The following is a 25,023-nucleotide window of genomic DNA, read 5'->3' on the forward strand; positions in this document are numbered from 1 at the left end:
ATCAGGATATCTCATTAAGGAGGCCCATACTATAAAGATGAAAAAACACTAACAAACTCTCTTCTGTCTCTGCTCACCTCAGATATTTTGTTTCTGTTAAGCAGGTTTCCCGAAGCTTCACATAACCACATACATATGCACATTACTGAGACATTTATTATGCTTGGAACCACAATCACAAAATAAGGCCCACTGCCTTAAGACAGTTTAATCAAAAGACATAAACCATTAATCTACAATATAATTTAAATCTCTTGAATGTTAATTTTCTTTTATGCTCACTCTCTCTTGAATTTGAATCCTGTTAGAGATAACAGTTAAGAGAATAGGTTTCTATCTACAGAGTCCACAGAAGGCAGAGATTCTTCTTTCTGAGCCCTTCATATCACCTTCCCTTTGGACACTCTTTCCAACCAGACAAAGTTCCTAAGCATGTAAGTATGTTACTTTTCATGTTTGAAATGAGCTTCAGAAAGCTTCAATTAGATTTGGCCCGTGGCTGGTTTCACATTCTGAAAGTTTTCATGGCAGGGTTATTTGAACTACATCACAGCAAGGACTGCAGCCTTGGAGCAGGTTAGTAGTCTGATGTGTGAAACGTGTGTGTGCATGGTAAGCAACCTGCTGGGATTTATTCCCCTACGTAATTTTCAGCTAAGGCAAAATCAAGCCTGGGGCTCCACTCCATAAACTGTGTTGGAACATTCCTCTCATTCGTATAGTTTCTCTGTTATTTATACATTTTCCTAATATATAGTGCAGGCTTAGCTCTGTGCAATCCCATCTAAATTTAATTTAGTTGTTCTATGCCCACATCCCAACCTAATACTTACCAAACAGTATCTCCACAACTCACAGGCAACACAAAACAAAGCAATACCTGGTGTTGTGCAAACTGCTGTACTTTCTAACCACTCCAAAGCACATGTTACCACACTCCGTACATGTGCTGTACTCCATCTTCTTTCAGTGAAAATGTAGTACAACACTGAGCTCAGATTCTTAATTACTGTACAAAAAATCTTATTTTTAATGGTTTCACTAAAAAAACAGCCTCAAAGAAGATCAATAGCAATTGATTTACACTCAAACGTACCTAAAAGGTGACATTAAATCCAAGATTACATTTTCTACCCAGTAATCTCTAATAATCTTTTCCCCTCACTTTCCTAGTCTCTGTAGCCTTGTCCCATTGTCTTCAGAGTTCTTCCTTTGCCAAAATTAAATTTGGGCCCAAGTTGTTCTTCAAATTACAATCTCCCTTGAGTACCTGAGAGCAGGCATGCAGTCATGGGAATAAGAAATCCTAATGCCTGTTATACTCTTTCTATTCCTATCTATAAATCTAAGACCATCACACCTCACTCAGCTGACAGTCATGGCAAGTACATTTTCTTTTTTCATCCTTCATCTCATCATCTGCACCCAACTGCTATTGCTTAAAACTCTTTTCTTCAATTGCCTTCAATTCTTCCACCCACAAATTCTGGTAATGGTTTATGTCTGAGCAAGTTCTACTGTAAGCTTAAATTGGATCTCAATGATAAAAAATCTGAATCTAGTAATTTTCTCTTAAATTTGTTACTATGGACGCATATGTTATTAAGCCCCTTCTCTAGACTCCTAACATTTCTTTCCTTTTTCCATGACCTTTTCACAAAACCCATGAACTATTCCCATTTTTCCCCAAACTGAAACACTAACAAAAACCTGCTGCCTCACTGTAGTACAATGTCTTCTCAGACCAGGTGAGCTGGGTTGGGTAAATCCCTACAAGAGTGCGCATTCCAGCACTCATTTCACATACTGCCAGCATAAAGTCTCCTAACCCCGTGAGTACAGGAAAATACACAAAAAACAGGAGCCAGAAGAACATCATAACAAAAGGGAGGCAGGAGTTATGCAGGAGGCTTGTGCATAGGAGCAGAGAGATAGACTGCATGGGCAAAAGCAATTCCATGGTGGTTTGCAAGCTAAAATTAGGGAGAGCCCTAAGGACAGGCCAATATCCCTTCTCTGGATACCTGTAAAGATGCTGACACAGAACCAGTTACATTTACTGGGCAACATCTTCCCATCACACTTCTGGACTTGCAAACCACTTGAGTCTGCAAGTTTGCTTTCTTGTGATACCAATTATTTTGTAGCTTCTAGCATAGGAATTGCAATTATAGATGCAAAATCAATGATTAAACAGCCTTAAACATTATCCTTCGATCTTGAAGCACACATTATGTGTTACCAGAATCAGAAATGTTTTATTCCAGCACTTCCAGTGAATGATAGGTCATGCAAGTAGTTAAATTAGCTTCAATAAGGTAAAGCTAACAAAAACATTAAAAGAAAAAAAAATTAAAGACAAGAGGATTAAAACTTCAAGTGGGGCCCTTTATGTACTTTGGCCTATCTACCTACTATTTCCTTCCAATTTAAAACAACCCATAGCTTCTTCTAATGAAACTATTACATAATGAATTCCTGTTCTGGCTTTACTCTCATGAGTACTCTCAAGAATTCCCTGTTCATCACTAGGTCTACCTGTCATTCAAAACAACTGCAAACACCATTCTTGCAACACAGGAACAGAACAAGACCCTTATTTCTCACTCACTACTTACAGTCTCACTTTCAAAATCATTTTTCTCAGCAATGTTTCAAAGAAAATTGGTTTATTTCTATTTTCCTTCAAGCTTTCAGTATTACTGTATATGTGGACTTTGCTTCTTCTGATGGGAAATGATCTAACCTGTTACCTTAGATTTCGAGAGAAATTCACACATTCTGAGATCCAAGCAAGAGCAAAACTGTTACTTACAGAAATTGCATAGGATCCATAGACGTAATTAAAACCACATACCGCTTTTGGCGGTAAAATTCAGTGTCCATACCCTAACCTGTTCAATATGCAATTAAACAACAAACACTTGGGTTCAATGTAAAAAAATTCATAAAGAATGCTATTAATAACTTTTTATGAGCCAGAGGTAGCATTCACCTCACTTTAATTTCCTAAAGTTCAGAATCTAGGCTGGTCATTCAGGCATCACCCGTTCGTGTAAAGAGATGTGAGCTGAATCTCTTGCCAGGAACTACAAATGAAACTCACATTTCAAATGCAAGTTTGTCATCTAAGTAAGGAGACTAAAGAGGGCAGAGCTGAGGTACAAACTCACAATTCTTATCAGTACTGTGTGTCAGTAGAAACAATAAACCCACAGTTCTTTCAAGTCCTGTACACAAACTGGTCTGCCCACCAGAAGGCAAAATGTATTAATTGATATATTTCACTAGATGTGTAGACAACTTTAAGTCCCTGAGATGCAGAAGGCAGCAGCAGAGGTACAGGTTGATACCCAGCATATCACAGAATCACAGAATGGGTCAGATTGGAAGGGAACCACAGTGGATCACCTGGTACAACCTCCCTGCTCAAGAAGGGTTATCCTAGACCACATTTTACAGGATTGCATCCAGAGATGGTTCTTGAGTACTTCCAGTGAGGGAGACTCTACAACCTCCCCAGGCAATATGTTACAGTGCACAGTCACCCACACAGTAACGAAGTTCTTCCTTATATTCAGGTGGAGCTTCCAGTTTCTGCCTGTTGCCTCTTGTCCTATTGTTTGGCATTGAGAAGAGCCTGGATCCATCCTCTTGACACCCTCCCTTCAGATACTTATATACATTGATAAGGTCCCCTCTCAGACATCTCCAGGGTAAACAGGACCAGATATGGAGAAATGAGAGAAATTACAGAAGATTGAGTCCAGATCAGCAGCAAAAAAGAAGTATTTTAGAGAAAAGTCTACTACCATCCTAAGACATTATTTAAATTGTGCATAATACTTTTACCAGAAAGTAACATAATACCAAAAACTATTCCTGCAAGTTGTGGAATATATAAGTAAACAGCAAGACATCTAGACGTGATGAGAAATGAGCATCTGCATCTCCCTCCTCACTAACAGGAATGCTACAATCCTGACTGCTGCTGGAGCCAAGACTCAGCCAAAGTGCAGTACAACAGTCAAGATGATACTGGGATTCACGATGTCTGGGATTCATGCTTCCTCTGACGTTCTAATGATTTACCTTACTCATCCTTACCTTAACTCATGAATACACCTCTGCTGAACAAAGAAAGTGGCCAAGGCAGCAAGCACCCTGCACTGTATTAATGGGAACATGACCAGTGGGAAGTGAGGATCTCCCTTTACTTGATACTCACTAGACCACATCTACAATACTGTATGCAGTTTTGGGCCCAAAACAAGAGAAAATATGGACAAACTGTGGTGCATTCACATTGTCATGGGACAAGAGCACCTGCTCTGTGAAAAGCAGCTCAGGAAACAGCTTGTTCAACTTGACAAGAGATGGCTTTGAGGTGTCCTAATAGCAGTCTTCTCATACCTGTGAAGTGGTTATCCAGGAAACACAGCCAATCTCTTCACAGTGGTACATGTCAGAGTTGACCAGAATAAGAGAGGCCCCAATTTGATCCAAGGAAAAGGGTTCTCATGATGCAGACAAAAACTGAAGCAAGCTGCCCAGAGAAGTTGTGTAGTCTCTATCCCTGTAGGTTTTCAAGGCATGTTGGATAAAACACACCATGGTCTGCTCACACGGAGGACCCTACTCTGAATAAGGAGACTGGACTAGTGACTCACAAGGTCCCTTCCAACCTGAATTTTACTGAAATAAAAGTTGTGGGGCTGTGTTAGGCTAGACAAAATGAGAGGAGGGAAAGAAGATAAACAGACTTGCAATTACTCTGGTATTACTTGATAGCACAAATATTTCAAATTGCAGCATTGTTCTTACACAGATACACTCACACACCTGAAGCCTGGCATGGGTGGGATGATCTCCCTCACAGTTTGTAACAACACACAGCACTGGAAAAAAGCAATGGTTCAGGGAAAGGATGAGAAAAAGCAATTCTCCGTGGCCAAGAACTTCTGTCAGAATGTCAGCAATATGATGGTAACTCTGGCTGTTAGTAAAGGTCATGAGCAATTACAGTCAAAACACTGCAAAGAGAGGTGGTTATGCGGGTAATTCCAAAGGAAAAGAGGTGTCCTGTAAGACAGAGAAATCCAGAGTGACAGTAATATTGATGTGTTTTCTCAAGATGTTAAGAGAAAATAGTTGACACACTTAAAGAAATCACAGTGGCCAAAAATCTTCATGTAAAGGCCATTAAATCAATAGGACATGATATTACCCCAGTATAGTCTGTCCTTCTTTAACATTAATTGGAAGTGGGGAAAAGAGAGCTGTATCTGACATGGTCCATAAAATGTAATTAAACCTTTGGAGTAAAAAAAAAGGAGAAAGCTCTAGATAGCTATATATTTTGGTTTAAGAACAATGATTTACTACTGCCTGAATAGTTCTATTTTTGAAGAAAAAAGGTATTAAACACTCTAGAGAAACAAAATAAAAAGGGTATTATGTTTGCTAAGTCAATAAGATGACTGGGTCCATCCATTTCCCCTGTTTCTTATTGAATTATCTATGTAATACTTACCCTCTCTTTCAGAATGCTGCAAAAAATATTTTGAAAGATAAGAAAAGGAAAGGTAGCAGTAGTTCATATAGAAAATACATCCTGTTTGACATGTGATCTCTGCTTAAGCAGTTCACTTAAAATGTCATGAAGTTTCACACTCAATTCTACTTAAATCAAGAAAGTTATGAAAATTATTTGACCAGGTTCAAGTTCAAAGAATGTATACTTTTAGAGCCTGAGAAACATACAGGACGACTTGATTAGGAAGGAATAGAAAAGTGCATTGCTCCAAAAAAAAAAAGACAAGTACTACAGTGAAACATGGTGTATTTTTCTTCTACCAACAGTAACTACTGATGGAGTTCAGGATTACACAGAAAAATAATCTGGCTAGTTCACCAGAGAACAGAAGTGTACCAGAGCTAGCAGCAGAAGAAAAATGCCACAACATGCCCCTAGAATTTATTTTTCTTATTTCACTTCATGACACCCCCATGACTACACCTTTGTGCCTGTAACTACACTTGAAAATTCACAACATAAATCAGGCAGTCACGTAACCTGACTTCCCAGAAGTTCCCCAAGAAGAACAAACACAACCATATGAACAAGAGAAGCAGAAGAGGCAAAACCTGTGGTTTCATTACATCAGCAGTCACATAAAAGTAATTTTCAAGAGGAAACTTCTTTTGAAATAGGCAGTTGGGTTACTATTGGGAGTTATGAGAATGTATAGACAGACTCAGAGAAATGTTGGTTGGAAGGGACCTTTGAAGGTCACCCAGCCCAGCCTCCCCCTCAGAGCAGGGCTAAAGCCAATGCTAGACAACACTTTTTCAAGGGAAGAGACTGTACTCTGCAGAACAGTGGGTGGCAGAGACAGCAGGATGTCTGGTTCAAACCAGGCCTGGTTCGTGCCCTCCACTCTCTGGAGGCACCTAGCATTCCATGTCAAAAATCAGCCAAGGAAAGCATGAACTGACACGGTGATCCTTTCTAAAGGATAAAAAGCAGACACTGCAGTAAATGAAGCATTCAAAGCAATACTTCTATCCTGAATATGAGAAAATAAGCAAGGGAAAACTCTGATCACACATATAAAGTCACCAGAAGAAAAACTATAAGCAGCAGATGACATGAAACTTATAAACAATATGACACACACTCTTCAGTCATTAAGCAAAGCTCTGTTCAATATTCCAGTGGTCTCAAACGCATGAACAAGCTCAAAGAAACTTCCTTGCAAAGCTGATGCAGACCACCACAGCAATTTGGAAAGTGAGGAGCAAACATGCTGCAAAAACGCATGGAAAATGAACTGTGACGCACATATCAAGAAGGTAATAGTTGTCAGCAGGAGGATGCAGATTTAAAAATATTAGCAATGTATATTTAGGTCATTTTTTCTTTTGTTTAACATGTAACACCCTTGACAATTCAGGTTTTGAGACAGACAGTAACAGAGACATCTGTTCTTTTATTTACCCATGGCAGAAGAATGATGTACTACACTTTGATAATAAGACATGTTAGTGTTCATATGACTTTGACAGCTATGATGGAGTGAGGGCAGGAGATGAGTGCTGACAAAGGATAATTATATTTTTAAGACACTTGTAGGTTTTTAAGGCTTTTCTTGGGGAGTGTGCATGTGTGAAGAATGATGGAAATATGCCTGTTTTTTTGTTCAGATGCAAAATTTAAAGCCTCTCTTAATGGCCTTTGTCACACCATGAACAATTTTAATTGTCAAGAAATTGCTTTTCCAGCTTGACTGCCTGCTTAAACTAGAGTGTATATAAAGCAAGTCCACTCCACATAGAGATCAACATCAAATAACTTGGTCACAGAAATATTTACAATTGTGCCTCTGTACGTTAACCTCTATATAATTCACTACTTTGCTATTTTCAAAGGAGGGCAAAAATTACAGAAGCAGCAAATTAAAAAACTCCTGGAGCAAAAAATTAGGAAATTAATTGTCTGGAGTTAACACAGATACAACTAAATGCAGGTTAACTCAAAAGCAAAATGTTTACATAACTCTATAATAGAAAAGGATACAGAAAATGCAGGAGATGAAAACATAGCAAAATTAAACCCCTAAGACAATTAAAAAAAAAAAAAGGGATAACAAACCCCCAACATTCTGGTCCAAATACTGAGGGCAAAAAGATAAATGCTCTGAAGTCTGAAGCGTCATCTTGTAAGGATACAGAAACACAAAATGGTTTGGGTTGGAAGGGACCTCAAAAATCACCTAGTGCCAACCCTCCTCCCGTGGGCAGGGACACCTTCCACTTGACAGGTGTAGAGAGTTATCGATTGTCACAGCTTCTCTTCATGTATGATACCTAAACTATTTCCTTTCTCTTTTCCCCTTAATGTAGACACTAGCTCTTCAAATACACGTCACTAACCATTACCAAGGCAAAGGTATGTTACTAAAACGAGTATCTGGATCATAATGAACACTCTTGCTTGGAGGATGCGCCCGGCCACCAGGAGAAGGCGAGAGCGTCACGGATAGCTCTTCCTGCGCTCGGCCGTGTCACCGATGAGCCACTCCTCCCACCTCTGGGGTGCGAGGCGCTGCTGTGCTCTCGCACCACGGGCAGCCGGGTCCCCGGGAGGGAGCCCCGAGCCCGGCCGGCGGGGCCGAGCCGCGCCGCTGTCACACGTGGCTCTTACGGGCCCGCCCCGCGGCCCGCAGCCCGGCGGCGGCAGGCGTGCTCTCCGGCGGTGCGGGACAGCCGGCAGCGCCCTTCCCCACCGCCGGCCCCCAGCGCCGGCCCCGGCGGGACCCGCAGCCTGCGCCGAACCACCCCCGCTCCCCCGGTGGGGCCGCGCATCACGTGGCGAGAAGGGCGGACCGCCCCGCCCCGCCCCGCTCGGCTCGGCCCGGCCCGGCCCGGCCCCCCGGCACCCGGCCGGGGTACTCACTCGCCAGCGCTGCCCTGGTGTCCGCGCCTCCACTCGTGCCTGCGGCCGCCGCCTTCTGCCCGTCCTGGGGCGCCTCTCCGGGGAGTAGGCGGCGGGGCGGAGCGGGACGCGGGGCGGTGCCTGCCCGCGCTCCCTCCCCCGCGGCCGGGGCAGCCGAGCCGGGGTTGTTTGCGCGGGCCGGCCCGGCTGCCAGAGGACGGGGCGTGCTTGGCGGGGGGACGGGAGCGCGGGCAGGGCGGGCAGCCGGGCCCGGAGCCGGGAGAGCGGGGCAGCCTGCGCCGGCTGCCAAAGCAGGAGCAGCGCCCGGCGCTCCCGGGAAGAGCCGCTCCCAAAACCCGGTGCCGGGGCCTCGCCTCCCGGAGGCCGTAACAAACGTGTGTCAAGCAATACAACCACAGCTAGTCAGTCTGGCTCTTGGGGAGCTTTAAAAACCGCGTTATTATTTTACAGACGCTGTTGGCTACTCAACAAGAAGGGGTTTTGGCTGCAGTGATTGGTCTTGAGCCTGAAGCAGGAGTTTTAAACTTGGAGGGTGCCAAGTGCCTTTCTGTTTACCGCCTTTGCTGGCAGCTTCCAGGTCCTAGCGGAGGACTCCCTCAAGCTGGCTCTGTAGGGATTGGTCTGCTCTTTAGCAAAGTACGTGAAGGCTCCACACAGTAAAATCACTGTAAGAAAATGAATGTGCTGGTAAGAGGAATAAGAGCGAGATACCCTTATGCACTGACACAGAACGATTCAGTACTTGTTCACCAGTGCTGCAGAAACAGACCTGGGGGTCCAGGTCAATGGAAGTTGAATTATGAGTCAGCAGTGCCCTGGCAGCCAGGAGGGGTAACTTGTGTCTTGGGGGGCATCAGGCAAAGCATCGACAGCTGGTTGAGGGAGGTCATTGTCCTGCTCTGGTCTGCACTGGGGTGGCCTCACCTCGAGTCCTGGGTACATCATAACATAAGAAAGATATAAAGCTATTAGCATCCAAAGGGGGGCTACAAAGATGGTGAAGGATCTACAGGGGAAGCCATACCAGGAGCAGCTTAAGTCACTTGGTTTGTTCAGCCTGGAGGAGACAGGGGAGATCTCAAAGCAGTCTTTGGCTATTAGAAAAACAAATTATTTGTTGGTAGAATTGCCTCGTGAAAAGTTTAGGGCTTGACATGCTTCAGTGATCTCAGACCTAGGGGGAGTTTAACAAAGCTTAGGCAGAAGGATGCACCACTGATAGTGGACACAAAGAATGCAGAATTTACAGGCCACAAAAACATGTGGCAGAACTCCCAAGATAAGGAAGAAACTGATAAACCCAACTCAGCAACTGTGCTGAAATCAGCTCCAGCTGGGTAAAGGTAATTCCAGCAGGGGGGTTTTTTGACCACCGACTAAAGAAACCTGACCCAAAAGGAAAGACTCAGCATGTGGACTAATTAGCATGAGAAGCGAGAGAATCATTAACCAATAGAAGGTAGAATACTAATTAGTAAGAGAACTATATAACTTGTAGACAGTGAACACTAATTCCTTTGTTTGCTAAAATGTCTAAATAGTAAAAGGTTTTGATAGATGGTGTGCTTGAGTTGTGGAATACCACGGAGCACCCGGGCTTGAGCAACTCTGAAATAAATAATCAATGTCTCTCTTGACTGTGCAATTATTGGCTTGCTGCACACCAGGTAACGAATCTCATTTTGGTGGTCAACAAGATTTCTCAGCATTTGAGGCAGAAGCTCTTGCTTTTTTCCTGTATTTTATTGTTTTAAAGCTTGAATTAATGAGTTATGTATTCTATCGCTTTTTTAAAGTGCTTCTTTTTGCTGTTTAGGCACACACATTCAACATCAATACAATCACGCTGAATCAAGATTTTGAACTAGTACTCCAAGAGAACATCTTCCCGTATGTCCCAGTGCCAGTCTACTAGGCTCATTAGATTTTCTTCCTAGCTTTCAGCAGAACCCTGAATCAAAAACTTACTACAAAAATAAACACCACTGTCACAATTAAAATCTATCCAAAAAAAAGATAGCAAAATGCAGATTTATTTCATGGCTTAATTACAAATGTATTTACTTCTCGCTCAGCTGAAAATAAATTGGAACATACCATTGCCAATCTGAATGATTAACACTACATAAAAAAAGTTCAGCTCAGAAATCACAAGCTACACAATACCTGTAGAGATTTTCTCCTAACAAAAAAATTTGTTTAAAAAAACCCGGAACCACTTGACATGTATCATTATTGACACACACTGAACACCCATGCCACAACACTGCAGTGCAGCATTCTAATACAAAGGTCATCCGTCCTCCAGTGCCTGACAGCCCGTGCAGCTGTGCACATCCTCTTCCTTGGAGTGGCTATACGGTCCTTTTTCCTTAAAGCACAGAGTCCAAGTTGCTGTGTTTATAAGATTACACCTATGTACAAACACTTCACATTATCGTGCAGTCCAGTACAGAGTCTGAAGTGCCCATTATTAGTGGCACCTGCTGCTTATGGTGGTACATGACAGAAGTTTGGCTCCCTTGGTGTTGACATTGCAGAAATCCAACCATGTGATCTCACTTTTGTTTCTAGTACATTTTAGTGGTTTTGAGTTAAATGTGCCCTCATAAACGCATATTTGGTAGAGACATACCAAGAGCTGTGGAAGCGCTACTCAGTGAAAGGGCCAAGCCAAGAAACACTTGGGAATCTATATGTAATGACAGGTATGTAAATGTACCAATGCTCACATGAAATAGGGAACAAAGGCAGGAACCAGCAAATAAATATCAAGATATTGAAATTAAAAAACCTCACCATACTGAAACGGGCTATGCTATCGCATTTAACATTCTAACAGCTACAGCTTGAAATAGCAACTTCAATTTAAGAAAAAAAATCTCACCTTTGCAAATTTACAGTTGCTTTAGATTGCTTTTTAGAGTGAAGGATGCCAAAAGTCATTTAAATAAGAAGTTGTTACCATTTATTACAGAAAGATAAACAAGATAGAAACGAATCAAACTGGACCTGAATGTTGTTTTCATACACAAAGAATGAAAGATGCTTTATCAGTCATGTAAATTTATCAAAGTCATCCTAATTTGTTTTATCCCATTCCCTCATCGAGCTACTATAACTCTCCAACTCTCAAGGCAAGTACCTGCCAGTTTGCTTCAATGCCAGTCTTTTAACATTCTTGGGGCCAGTAATGTATGAGAATGCTAGAGGTGTATGGGACCAGATTACTTCAACTGAAAGCATCAAGGGAGATTTTCTTCATGTATATGAGCTGATCACCTTAGTTACCCTTTGAAGTTAGTGAAGATGAGTACCTGGTTCAAGTATATGACTCCTCACATCCTAAAGGTGCTTCCTTTAGAAGATGAATCATAGTTCACATTACCTGTTCCCCCTCCAGTGACTATACAGAGAAACTAGGATGAATAGCTCAGATGCAGGTATCTCAAATATGAAGGAAACAAGTTCCCAGTGAATAGGCCCAATATTTTTAAGAAACCATTCAAAAGTATTAAAGATTTTTATTTCTCAGTGCCCATAAACACACACACAATCCACATCTCTAAAGTTTAAATACTAAGTATGACATTAAATAACAGGAAACTTTATGTACATGGCATTGGTCTAGACATGAGAAAAACATACAATTTGGGAACTCGGCTAGAAGTTTTTGGTGAAAAGAGACTCCCATCCAAAGCAATCATTGTGACTATTTTTCAGACTCCATTCTGTGCATTGAATCATTCTGTATTTCTTTCCTCAGAACTGTATTTGAACAAGCAATCTTTCAAAACAAAAAAGAAGAAAAAAGTAACCAGGCTTCTTAATTTCCCTAGGGAATCAAGCAGGCCAGCTGATAAGGAAACTTTAATCTTCTGTAATTAGCAATGGGAAAAAAATCCAGCTAGAAAGACAGACAATGTAACAACAGTTATGTACAAACCCAGTTTTTCTTCACCTTTCTCTCTTCAGGGTTGAGTGTTCTGCACTATTCCAGGAGTCAGTTATGAGGTATGAAAAACCAAGCAAAAGGTTAGCATTATAACCATTTTAATAAACCCCACTGTATTATTTGCACTTTCAAAATATTTCTGAAAATAAAGTAAAAAAATATTTAGTATTCTTGAAAGTCTTAAGGAAATTTTAATTAGAAAAGCAGTCATCTTTGTAGCTTCTTCTGAACACCATTCTGCCTCAACATTACACTCAGATGTAAGGGTATCCTTCTTATTACCATCATACGAGTAATCAATTGCATTTCTATAGAACTGAAAATTATATAAAACAAGTATACCCTCACAAAAATATATACAACTAGCCAGAAAGCTAATCAAGAAGAAATCATATTGTCTGTACTGAAAAATAAAACCCATTTTCAAATACTAACAAAACATCCAATTTGTTTGTCTGTCTCTTCCATCTAAAACTCTCGAGCAGAAGGACAAACTGACTTCCACAGAGGAATTTCTACAACAGCTTTGTTTTATAATGACCTAGAAAGAATTCATACCCCATACATAACATTGATCTACTGGATTTTTGCAAAGCTAATATGGAAAGCAACAGGGAAAACTACACATGTGGATTTTATGATGAGAATAATAATTTAAGCTCAGGATGTATTTTTCCAAATATACAGAAAAAAACCTGATTATATTAAACACATTTATCTTCAGCTATAAATTAGCTCACCCAGCCAGACCCTAACTTTTTAATTCCTCATGATCAAAGAAGCTACATGTTCTCAATATCAATGAAAAGTTGGCTATGTATGGAAAGCCTTAAAAGTCTGCCGTTTGTACTGAAGAGTGTACCTATTTCAGCACCTTTCAGATACAAAAGTTGGCACTGGCTAAATTATGGTGGTCATCAGAAGATGACTAGCCATACTGGTGCAGTGTTCTGCTTACCAGATGCTTACCAAAGAGCATGTTTATATCCTGCAAATATATTCAGAAACTACTTTCTGAAAATTCTGTCTAGAAACCAGAAGAAATGGAAACAATTGTATCAACTTAGTACTCTATATGAACTAATTAGTGCTGCTGAGAAACCGCTGTATTTGCAGGAGAGGAACACACATGCATGCCTCTGGTATCTTGACCAAAACCAGTACAGCAGCATACTATATAACATAGCCAGATTAGTTCATTCAGAGCCAAATTTGTGGACAGCACCCCACTGCAACAGCCTTGCTGGCTAGATTTACAGCTAGTCTGGCAAAAATATTACATTAAAGTAGCTGCACAGCTTGTAATACCTGAACTAGCTTTGCCAGAGGATGCTTTGGTAGCTATGCAGTATTGCAATGTGCTCTGTAGACACACTTAGTTATTGAATCAACTGTCATTACCAAGCAAATTTATAATGTAAAAGCAGCCTATTGTAGGTTCAAATCATATTATAGATGTAGAATGGTTATATGGTGGTCAGATGAGAAGGTCACACAACATCCTGCCCTATGGCAGGAACTTATCAGAGACTTTAAATGGTTCCACACATAGATGAGTTGTGTATGGAGAACATTACACAATCTCCTATACAATAATCGTTGGACTAATTAGGAAAGCTGCAAATACTGCACTGATCAATTTCTTCCAGGGGACATCGTTGGAAAGAATAAAGGAATATAAAAAGAGAGGGAAAGTTCCTTAGTTTTCAAAATTAATAGCAAACTTTCAATCTTAAACAAAGAAACCAACCCATCTCAACACAACCCCCCCAAAACAAACAAACAAACAAAACCCAAAAAACAACCACCACAAATACACAGACATGTGACTACTTCCTGAAGCAGGAATGTAAATATTAGAACATGACAAACAACTCTGGACAGCCAGAGTTCAAACATGTATTAAAGCATAGCCCCTTTTGAGAGGTAACATGGTATCAACATATACCATCTCTGAATAATCTCACATTGGTGTGCTCAGTTTATGCATTAACAGCTATGCTTATTTATCTGCCCCTTCAGCAAACACAGAAGCCATGGGAGACAAAGGTGAGCCACGTTCCTTCCAGGTAATAGATCAACAGCCAAGGTCAGATCTTCTGCACAGTTGCTTTGTCACAGAAATTACCTCTTTATTCGCCAGCAGTACAGGAGCTGCAAGGTGTAATGTCCTTAACCAGAAAGCACTGAAATGCCTAAGAACACGGCAATTAAGCTCCTGCAGACACTATATACTGTATTTAGACCACTGACCTGCCACAGGAGCTAAAGCAATTCTGACCTGTTGCCCATGTTGTCTATACTAGATGAGGCTGCCTGCAGGAACAGAAACTCTAGCTGATTCCTCTGTTGCCTCACACTTCATTTCCCTTTGCTGCTTTAAAATCTCCATCTTAATCTAAGAGTATTTTCTACACTCAAGCATACCTCAGCAGTACACTGGCTGACAGACATTTATGGTCAAATCTTTGCCCTTATTTACTCCTGTACAAATCCAACACTTCACAGGCTTGAGACACAAACAAGCATAAGGGCATGTAACCAAAATTATATGAGTAGACTGATGTGATGGAGAGAATCCTTTTTTCACTGGCTCTGCAGGACTGGCAGTAGAAGGCAGTAATAAAACTGGGCAGATATTCTTTATACTTGAAAAGATCAGGATTTAAACAGGAAATTGCACTTTTAAGTATCACTTTCAGAAATAAAACCACCTTCTGCTATTCATCCTTCTACTGAAGTGTCACATGAAGATATCAAATGACAAGTGTATGCTGTGAAATTCCACCTGCATTGCTTTCATATACCTATAAAAATGTTCTAATGGACTTTAAAAGCAGTTCAAGAGTAAAAATAAAATGATCCCCCAAGCTGAAATGTTAGGACCTGTAGGAGGGCAAAACTGGACATTCAAGTGTGTGGTGCTGGTGGTATTATCATTTTTGAGAAATAATGACTGAATCCTGTACATGGTCAAAAGCAGCCATGTAACATTAGTCGTAAACAGCATGCACGGACAACCTGGAAAGGAACATCAGGCACTGCCTTTCTTTTGCAACTGCTCCAGTTTTCTTCTTAAGAGGTTGTAGTTTTCCTTGGTTCCAGGTGCCATAGGATCAAGCTTCAGAGAGACTTCATAGTGCTTCTTTGCTAAGTCAAGATTTCCCCAGCGATGATAAAGCACAGCTGGAACATCAAGGGGGAATTTCATTAGCAATATTGTTGAATAATGTGGAATCTTGCAAACCACTTGGAAAATCCCATTGAAGTATTTATTTCCAGTGAAGGGTCTGTCACTGGTTGGTGGCACAGTAGCTGCTTGTTCTGTTGCCAAATGTAAGACCAAAGCCTGGGAGCAGAACTGGCATGGGAACAATGAAGGAATGAATTACAATGCAGCCATAAATGGCAGCTCTTATCTGGTGAGCTCACTGCAGGTTACAACCATAGCATAAATGAACCAATTTGCAGATACTGAAGTGCAGCTACCTCTGGGCTGGACTGTGCAGCCCTCTTGATTTGTCATATCATGTGACAGCTTTTCTGGATTAGTGCCCTGTTCTTCTGTCTGGCAGTTCTTCTAGAAAGTAAAATAGAAATCTGCCCAGCAGGAAGAAGGCTCGAAAGATTGCTTTTTCTTTTTAAACACAATGAATATGAAGCAAATAAACAATACAGCTGATAAGAGTTAGAAAGGCTCTTACCCAAATTACCGTGATAACTGGCAGCATTTGGATTGGCTTTAATTGCCTTGAGGAACAAAGCTTCAGATTCCTGAATAATTTAAAATAATAGTCAACAAGACAGTCTACTCTCATTGTATATAAAATAATGTCAAATTTACCCTTGATTGTAAGTAAAAACCCTCCGAAACTATATCATACAGATATGATACCATCATATAAATATTCTGAGCCTTCATGATCCTGTAGCTCAGGTGGCTACAGCCTCCTGAAAACAGTAATAATGCTACAAATAAGTGCCATGCTTTCATAGGCTGCTGTTATTTTAGCAGAAAATTATTAGGCGCTAGTAAAGTTTGCAAAACTGTTTACTTAAATTCTTTTTTTTATAGTTACTATATTTTCAAACATTACCTGCTGAAGTTTTCCCTTCTTATGCAATCAAGTTAAGGATAGTATAATTTGGGATCTGAGCAAACTGCTTTTAGACACATTTCCTTTAAAAATAATTTTAGATTTAAAAATAGTGGCATTCCAGTAGATTCTTTTCAAGCAGATATTTCAGCATGGTTCCCAGTGAAGAGTAGCTGAGTGCTTGTTACTTAAAAAATCCTTCAAATATGCTTCACATTTCTTCACTTACTTAGAAAACCTGAGCTCCCTCAGAAAGTATTCAGAAAATAATTTACCACTAAACTAATTCTCTAATTAAAACTATTTTATTTTCCCAAACTAGCTGCTAATATAGATACTTTTTTCCCAGAGCATATTTCCTGTAGAGGTTTAAAAAGTTACACTCCCCCAATCCAAATGGAGCATATTTACTCACTTACATGCAAGTTTAGATCTTTGAGAGCAAATTTTACAAAGATTTCTATGCTGTGCTGAGCTTTAGGGGAAGTTGTTCATTCAGTTTCAATGCAAATGACCTGAAGATAAAATTACCTCAATGCCATAGGCTTCTGTCTGAATGCATATACTTGTTAGTCTGAGGCATGTGAGAACAATAACCTGGAGAAAAATTCTTTCCTTTGTGCTAAGCTTTTACTACTTGAAATAACACAGGCTCTACTGAAGAAGAAAACCTGTCACCCAGATTTTTGGTTCCACCATCTTCTCATGTGAAGCATGAAGTAAGTCTCTAGAGTTCCCCTTCAGGGAAAAAGGTATTTCTGATGTCAAGATTGAGTCACTCAACTGTGAGTGACTTAAGAGCTTTCCCATATGTCCAAATTCAAACCTAGACAACATGGTCCTTTCAAAGCATTGCTGAGCACAGCTGAGCTGCCACTCTCAAGCCAAGAGAGACTCATGCAGAAAGTGCCTTCATCTTCTCAGGTCAAGGAAATTACAAACCACAGCATTCTCAGTGCTAGTCCAGTGGAGGGCTACAAAGATGATTAAGGGACTAGAGCATCTCTCTTATGAGGAAAGGCTGAGGGAGCTGGGCCTGTTCGGTCTGAAAAGAGATGACTGAGAGGGGAACCTCATCAGTGTCTATAAGTATCTGAAGGGAGGGTGCCAAGAGGACGGAACCAGGCTCTTCCCAGTGGTGCCAAGCAATAGGACAAGAGGCAACAGGCGGAAACTGATGTACAGCAAGTAGTTCCACCTGAACATGAAGAAGAACTTCCTTCTGTGAGGATGACTGAGCACTGGAACAGGATGCCAGAGAGGCTGTGGAGTCTTCTTCCCTGGAGATATTCAACACCTGCCTGGACGCAATCCTGTGCAACCTGCTCCAGGTTAATGTGCTCTAGCAGGGGGGTTGGATGAGATGACCTCCAGAGGTCTTTTCAAAACCAACCATTCTGTGATTGATTCTGTTTCAGGAGAAGGAATACTTAGATAGGAGTTAACAAGGGAACCGGATGTCTGGAAATTTAGAGGGTATATAATTCCATAGTGCAAGTTTTAGCATTGCTTTCCTATGGCATAAGCAATTGCTCTAGCATTGTCATACCCAGACAGTTGCTGGTATGCACTGGTCTCTTTGAAACTCATACTATTTAGTGACTTCATTAATGTTTTGGATGATGGGACTGAATGCACTTTCAAAACTTTATAAATAGCACCTAAGAGGAGGGAGTGATAAATACACTGGAGGGGAGAGTTGCTATTTTGATGGACCTGGGCAGGACAGAGAAACAGACTGGCAGGAATCAGAGAATGGCTGAGGCTGGAATGGACCTTTGGTGGTCATCTGATCCAACCTCTCTGCTCCAGCGGAACCAGCTGCTGAGGACCATCTCCAGGCAGCATCCCCAGTGATGGAGACTCCACAGCCTCTCTGGGTAACCTGTGCCTATGTTTGGTCACAGTAAAAAAGCACTTCCTGATGTTCAGAGGGAACATACTTTGTTTTCTTTGGGCCCATTGCTTTTTGTCCTGTCACAGAGCACCACTGAAAAAGCCTGGCTCCATCTAGTTTTGTCCACCCTTCAAGTATGTACATTGAGATCCTCCCCCTGACGCTTCTCTTCTCCAGGCTCAACCTTCCCCCATAGGAAAGATGTTCCAGCGTCTACATAACCTTTGTGGCCCTTTGCTGAACTCTCTGGGAACTGGACACAGGACTTCAGGTGTAACCTCACCAGTGGAGAGGAAGGATCACCTCCTTCATCCTGTTGGCAAAAGGCAGCACTCCTAAGACAACCCAGGATATCATTAGCCTTCTTTGAACATGAGCCAGCAGTGTGTCTTTGGGGCAAACTGGTGTCCACCAGGATCCTCAGATGCTTTCCTGCCAAATCAGCCACTCCTCCCAGTTTGGTGTCATCAGCGAAGGTGCTGATGGTGCCCTCTGCCCCAGCATCCAAGTCATTAATGAAGATGTTGTACAGGATTGGACTGCTGAAATATCATAAAGTTCAGCAAGATTAAATGCAAAGTTCCACATCTGGGATGGGAAAATCCCATGCAAAAGTACAGCCTGAGAAACAATTGTCTAGGAAACAGCTCTATAGAAATGGATCTGGTGGGCCTGGTAGACAGCAAAAAGAATAAAAGCCATCAGTGTATCCTCAAAAGATGACCAACCACATCCTGTGCTGTATCAAGTACAGCCAGCTGGTCCAGGGAAATAATCCTTCTCTATTAGCACTTCTGAGACCACACCTGGAGTATGTGTTCAGGTTGGGGCTCTCCACTTCAAGACTCCATTACTCCATTAAAGTATGTCCATAGACATACTTTAGTGAGTCTGGCAGAGAGCCACCAAGATGGTTAGGGTCTGGAGCACAAGACATACATCAAACAGCTGAAAGAACTTAATCTCTTCAGCCTTCAGAAGAGAAGGTAAAGGGGAGACCTTAGTGCTGCCTACAACTACTTGATCAGATAATACAGAGAAGATGAAAACAGACTCTTCTCACATGTCTGTGAGTTGGGATGAGACATAATGGATGCAAGCTGGTATATGAGAAATTCCAATTAGATAAAAGGATAAAAAAACTATTTATTTTTTTTACCATAAAGTTGGTCAAGCACTGAAAGATGCTGTCCAGAGAGGTTCTAGAATCTCTATTCACAAAGATATTCAAGATTCAACTGGAACTGGCCCTGGTTTGGGTCAGGGGTTGGACTGGATGACCTCTAAATGTCATTTCCAGGCAAAGTTATCCCATGATTTCCATGTTTCTCAGTCACTTGAGAAACATACTGAGAGTCAAAAATTTGACAAGCTGTGCAAGATAACCTCTTCTTTTCGTACAACTCTCCAATCCTAAATATCAACAGTGGATTGGCACCTGAAAAAACGAGGTAATCGTAAGTCCCATGAAGTTATATTTTTTCCCACTGCAAATTTTAGTATTTTGGTCTAATAAGTAAATATCTGATTTCTTCACTGGCCAAGTTAACAGCAATCAAAGTGAAAAATGTGCTGTCCAATTAATTCAGTCCTATGCCTAAAGTTGCCACCTACAAAAAGAGAAGCACCTAATGTACAGACTCACATCCTTTCACTGCTGAAGCACAATGGGACAACACGTGCAGTGCCACTTCCAGAAAATTTAATGAAATAGATATTCAAGAGCTGGCTGCCATTACCATACATCTCCAACTACATGCTGAAAACATTTTTATCACCACTACTTTGCTCAGCAGTAGTAGAAGCATACTGGTTGATTAAAGGCTATTTAAGGTGCATCATATTCATATTACTGTAGATATATGGAGTAAATATACATTCAGTACACCAGTGATATTTCAAATTGCTGCATCTTGCCAAATCTTTAAGTGTTGCCAAGAAACTTTCAGGCTGCATATAGCAAAGGCTTGGGGTAACCACACTGTATTCCATCTGCTGCCAAGGGCACAAAATTGTAGTCTGGCTTTACTTCAAAATGCTGAATGTTTTCAATTTTTGCACTTTTTACAGAAAAAGCATAGATATATACATAACAAAAATACTGCATACACATTTTCAAAGAACTAAAGATAGCTTGGTTTTTCATCCAGTGAGATAAGAACAAGCATTTAAAGAAGAACTCTAAGTTGGTATAACAGATGATAATTAAAAAACCCAAACAAAACCATTGAAACAGCTCATCCTAAATGTGCTTTTCTTTCTGAAACAATAAACCATTCATCAGTAGATACAAACAGAAATCAAAAAGGGTTGGGTTTTTGGTTGGTGATGTAGGAAAACTATCTTCTGCTGGAAAGAAACTGAAGGAGAATGTTGTGTGCTTACTGGAAGGAAATCTTTCACAACATAATAAAACCTTTTTGACTCAATGTCTTAAAATAAGAGATAACAAACAAAATTTCTCAGAACAAATCTTCCTTTACTGCAACAAAGCCAATATAACAACTTTTATACAGACACATAACAAGTAACCTAATAAATGAAATGCCTGAGGTTATACAACACATCAGACACAGCAAGGCAGCACTCTGAAAATTAGCTCCATCATCTTGACAGTCCACCCCCCCTCCCTCCCCTCCAAGCCCATTCAATAAAAATCTTTGAAGAGCCATCCACTTCTCTGTTTTTACATGGTGAGGGGGTGGACAAGAAATCTGAATTTTCTATGCTTTTTATTGTCATTTAGCATTCTCCCACTTATAAAAACTCTTATATCTCCTCTTTCTAGGCAATGCAAAAATACAGCTGCTGAGATCATAACCTTAGTGAGTCCACTTTCCAGTTCCCTTAATTTGCTGTCCCTGTTTTAACACAAACGTACTACTCCATATTGAACTGTTAAAACACTCACTGGCTCCCTGCTTTCTTCCCTGGGCTCTGCTATTCCTTTTACTTTATTCAGGATGCCGACTTGCAAGCTTAATTTTCCCCTACTATTATTTCTGCTTTGTCTCCAACACATCCTCCTGCAGCATAATGACCTTTCAGAGCTGGCAATCAAACCCACTACCTCCTTTTTTATTTTTTAAATCCACTAAGACAGACTTATCTCTCCTGCACCTGGAGAAGTTTTCTAGCTTGTTTTCAACTTCTCTTTCAACTTATTTCATTATAAATGCTCTTTATTCTATCATGCCACATACTCTTCTTGATGAATGACTACACAATCCTCTATTCTTTCACAGTCATGACTCACCAAAATAATCCTAGCAATTACCTCCTCCATAATCTCATCCCTTATATATTCTAGATGTAATTTGTATCCTTCTGGAACTTTACTAAATTAACCTAAAATATATATTTTATAACAGTCTCAGGTGATGAGAGGAAAGAAATCAAGTGTACAGGAAAAAACCCCAGCCAGTCTAGAAAAACAGGGTGTTTAACAGCATCACTAATGCAAACAAAAGTAAGTGCCTGGCTTTTCACAGGCCCTGGCTTCACATGTGGACAGGTCAAGATTCCACAGCTGAACAATACTGATGAAATTTAAGTGTCCACAGTAACTGGTGGAAAAATGTATCTGTTTTGAGAATCATCGAATTGTTAAAGTTGGAAAAGACCATTAAGATCATTAAGTCCAACTGTCAACCCAGCACCATCACAATGTTCACCATTAAACCATGTCCTCAAGTGCCATATCCACGTTTTTTTGAACACCTCCAGAGGTGGTGACTCCGCTACTTCCCTGGGCAGTCTGTTCCAATGTTTTACAACCCTTTTTGTGAAAAAGTTTTCCTAATATCTAATCTAAACTTCCTCTGGTGCACCTTGAGGCCATTTCCTCTTGCCCTGTCAAGTTTCACATCACAAAATCTCACTTTGTATATAATTGAGGATGTTCCTTCAGTGCTGCTAGCATTATCAGTACCAAAAAGACATCAAACCCCCCAAAAGCCAAGGTTTGGTAAATGATGTTTTTCTGAGGAACACCAAAATTTTGATTATTAATTTGTCCCTATCACATATATAATATCATATCATATCATATCATACACTGACTACAGAGTCAATTAAAACAACTAAATATATTAACTGTGTATGATTTATTCTCTGTCAGGTCATACAATTCTTTTTGGAAAATAAATAATTCTAATCAGTTTCATTACATTTCCTACTTGCAAATATAAGTAGCTAATGCTGAGATACCACTCACAGGCTGGTCCACGCCATCCAAGAGAAAATTCAATACATTGTTCAATGTATGGACTTTCTCTTGTAGTATTCTGGGATTACCCAGATATCCCATCCTCAATTCGGGATTAACAGATTTGTGTAACTCTATTTTAGATAGCGTCTGAGGCAAAGAGCCTAGAACTCAGATCAGGTAATGGTACATCTTGCTTCTTTTACATACCAAAAGGACCAGGACTAGTCTATCCCATCTATTTTGAATTCCTGACATAAGGCCTCTAATTCAAAGCAGGCTCCCTCCCTCGGCAGTGAAGCAACACAAGACTCTAACTGCCCTCTAGTGTGCTTAAGAGCCTATTTCTCTCCACTGACCACTGACAGCAGTGTAGGGCAGCAACATTTGTAACCCAGGCATCTAAAATAAGGTGGGATAAACTTAGGCCAGAATCACACACCAGTACTGTGACAGAAATAGGCATTGAAACCTGGTTATTGAAGCAATAGCAATGGTCTCTTCAAATGGTTTCTAAAAAAAACTTAGACAGAGTTTAAATAAGAAAAAACCCAACCAAACCAATCCAAAACCCTACAGTCAAAAAGCTCTAGTTACCTACCTTATATTTTTGTGATTTCCCCAGTACATTTGCCAATGAAAACATAAGGGAATGATCATTAGGTATTAATTCCAGGGCCTCTCTTCCAACTGCTTCTGCTTGAGCTAGATTGCCTGGGAGACCAGGTAGGGGAAAAAGAGAAGGCATGTTTTAACACAGCCTTATTAGTTGTTTTTCATGCTGAAGCGTGCATATTTTACAAAAAGCTGATTGCATGAGTTTTTAAAGAAAGCCAGGTATCACACACACACAAATGTAAAATTCATCAGACTAAGACAATAGAAAGTCTTTATTTTATTTTCAACAGATAACACCTTCACAGAAGAACAACAAAGCACAAAGATTAAAAAGTTCTGAAATTTGGTCTATAGTATAAACGTGCTGGCACAATGATGGTATTTCAAGTAAGGATCAGAAATTCAATTTATATGCTGCACTTCAAGTGATGCTTTAAAACCACTGAGCCAGAAGGTATTCTTCTATTATTAGAGAATGTCTGGGTAGCCAAAGAAGAGGTAGAGTTCCTTTAAGATATATACAGATAAAGCTTTAAGTTTTGCTAGACACTGAATTATTCATTAAAATATCAGAATAGGCTTTTACCTGTGTTATCAAGCAATATTATCATATTGTTCCAAGCCAAACTATGCTCTGGTTTCAGGACAGTAGCATTCCTCCATGCATTCAATGCATCTATATGGCGATTCAAATCTGCATACTAAAATGAAAGAAAAACCCAGCAATTTTGCTATGATATGCTTTACTTTCCTATCATGCACTAAAAAAACTAAAGAGCTGTTAATGTCTCATTCCATTTTAGTAGGACTTGTTTTTATAGATAAAAATAGAAAAGTAAAAAGAATACTATGGTAGTATGGAAGATAAGAGTGATATATACTAATTTTCCTCTCCTTATGTCTGGGAACGAGGCTTGTCTTTAAATACGCATGTACCAATAGGATAGGGAGAAAAATCAGCATAAAATTTGGAAATCTACACAAGAGGATTAGTAAATATTTAATATAAATATTTCCAAAAATCAGATTTGAATTTTTCAGCATAGTTCTACTACCAAACAATATACTAATGAATGCGAAACAGTCTAATATTAGGAAATATATTCAAAAAAAACCCCAAAAAAGGCACCAAAATCTGTATTTTTGTTTACACCTCTTTATATGAAAAAGTAGGACTACCAAAGGCTGTATGGAAGGAAGCATACCAGGAAAGCAATAGGAGAAGCTACTAAAAGTGTGAAATCATCCTGTAATACAATACAAGCAAACTGGAATAACAGCTTTTAACAGTACAGCAGAATTATATAAATATATATATACATATATATATATACATATACATACACACACAGAGATGCACAGATTCCAGTCATAGCTATCATTTATTCAAAAGCACTTACCAACCGCCCTAAATTGTAGTAACAGTCTGGATATTTTTTCCTGTGTTTAATTGCTGTCCAGTAGCTTTGCTCTGCCTCTTCAAATCTTCTTAAACTGTTCTGTACTATTCCTAGATTCATCCATGCAGCAGCAAAATCAGGTCTGAGCAAATTGGGAAAACACACCAAGAGAGAGGACAATTAAGCATTTGAAACACAGGATCCTATCGTATTATTTTGGCTCAGTTGGTGCAAAACACTGCTTAGCATTGTTCTAAACATACTGTATTTGTACAGCTAAGGACAGCAACTCCTCTGCTTCATGGAGCTCATTTCTTTCTTTCAGAATATTTCCAAGGTTGTTCATGGCATGTACGTATTTCGGATTCAACCTAAAATTTAAAATTTAAGA

The 25,023-nt window shown here is 40.2% G+C and overlaps 2 protein-coding genes across 6 annotated transcripts in view; both read right to left on the minus strand.

Moving 5' to 3' along the window:
• The window catches only part of GGACT (gamma-glutamylamine cyclotransferase), a 29,745-nt gene extending 21,158 nt beyond the window's left edge, over positions 1-8,587 (minus strand). The window contains exon 1 of the mRNA XM_064646097.1: positions 8,459-8,587. The gene's annotated coding sequence lies outside the window, so the exon portion shown is untranslated. The remainder of the gene's footprint in view (positions 1-8,458) is intronic.
• A 277-nt stretch (positions 8,588-8,864) lies between these two features.
• The window catches only part of TMTC4 (transmembrane O-mannosyltransferase targeting cadherins 4), a 59,888-nt gene continuing 43,729 nt past the window's right edge, over positions 8,865-25,023 (minus strand). For 3 of the 5 annotated variants that reach the window (XM_064646090.1, XM_064646089.1, XM_064646088.1), the window contains 6 exons: positions 24,896-25,003; positions 24,633-24,774; positions 23,819-23,933; positions 23,216-23,328; positions 16,118-16,187; positions 10,461-15,599 (listed from right to left, as the gene is read on the minus strand). In XM_064646090.1, coding sequence (XP_064502160.1) covers positions 15,448-15,599; positions 16,118-16,187; positions 23,216-23,328; positions 23,819-23,933; positions 24,633-24,774; positions 24,896-25,003 — 700 coding nt within the window. In that variant the 3' untranslated portion in view covers positions 10,461-15,447. Of the gene's footprint in view, positions 9,124-10,460; positions 15,600-16,117; positions 16,188-19,566; positions 19,846-23,215; positions 23,329-23,818; positions 23,934-24,632; positions 24,775-24,895; positions 25,004-25,023 lie in introns of those variants that run through there. The other 2 variants (XR_010428425.1, XM_064646091.1) reach the window with 2 other exon arrangements.

Source organism: Pseudopipra pipra, chromosome 2 (genome assembly GCF_036250125.1).
Source record: "Pseudopipra pipra isolate bDixPip1 chromosome 2, bDixPip1.hap1, whole genome shotgun sequence".
In the NCBI taxonomy this organism is placed as follows: domain Eukaryota; kingdom Metazoa; phylum Chordata; class Aves; order Passeriformes; family Pipridae; genus Pseudopipra; species Pseudopipra pipra.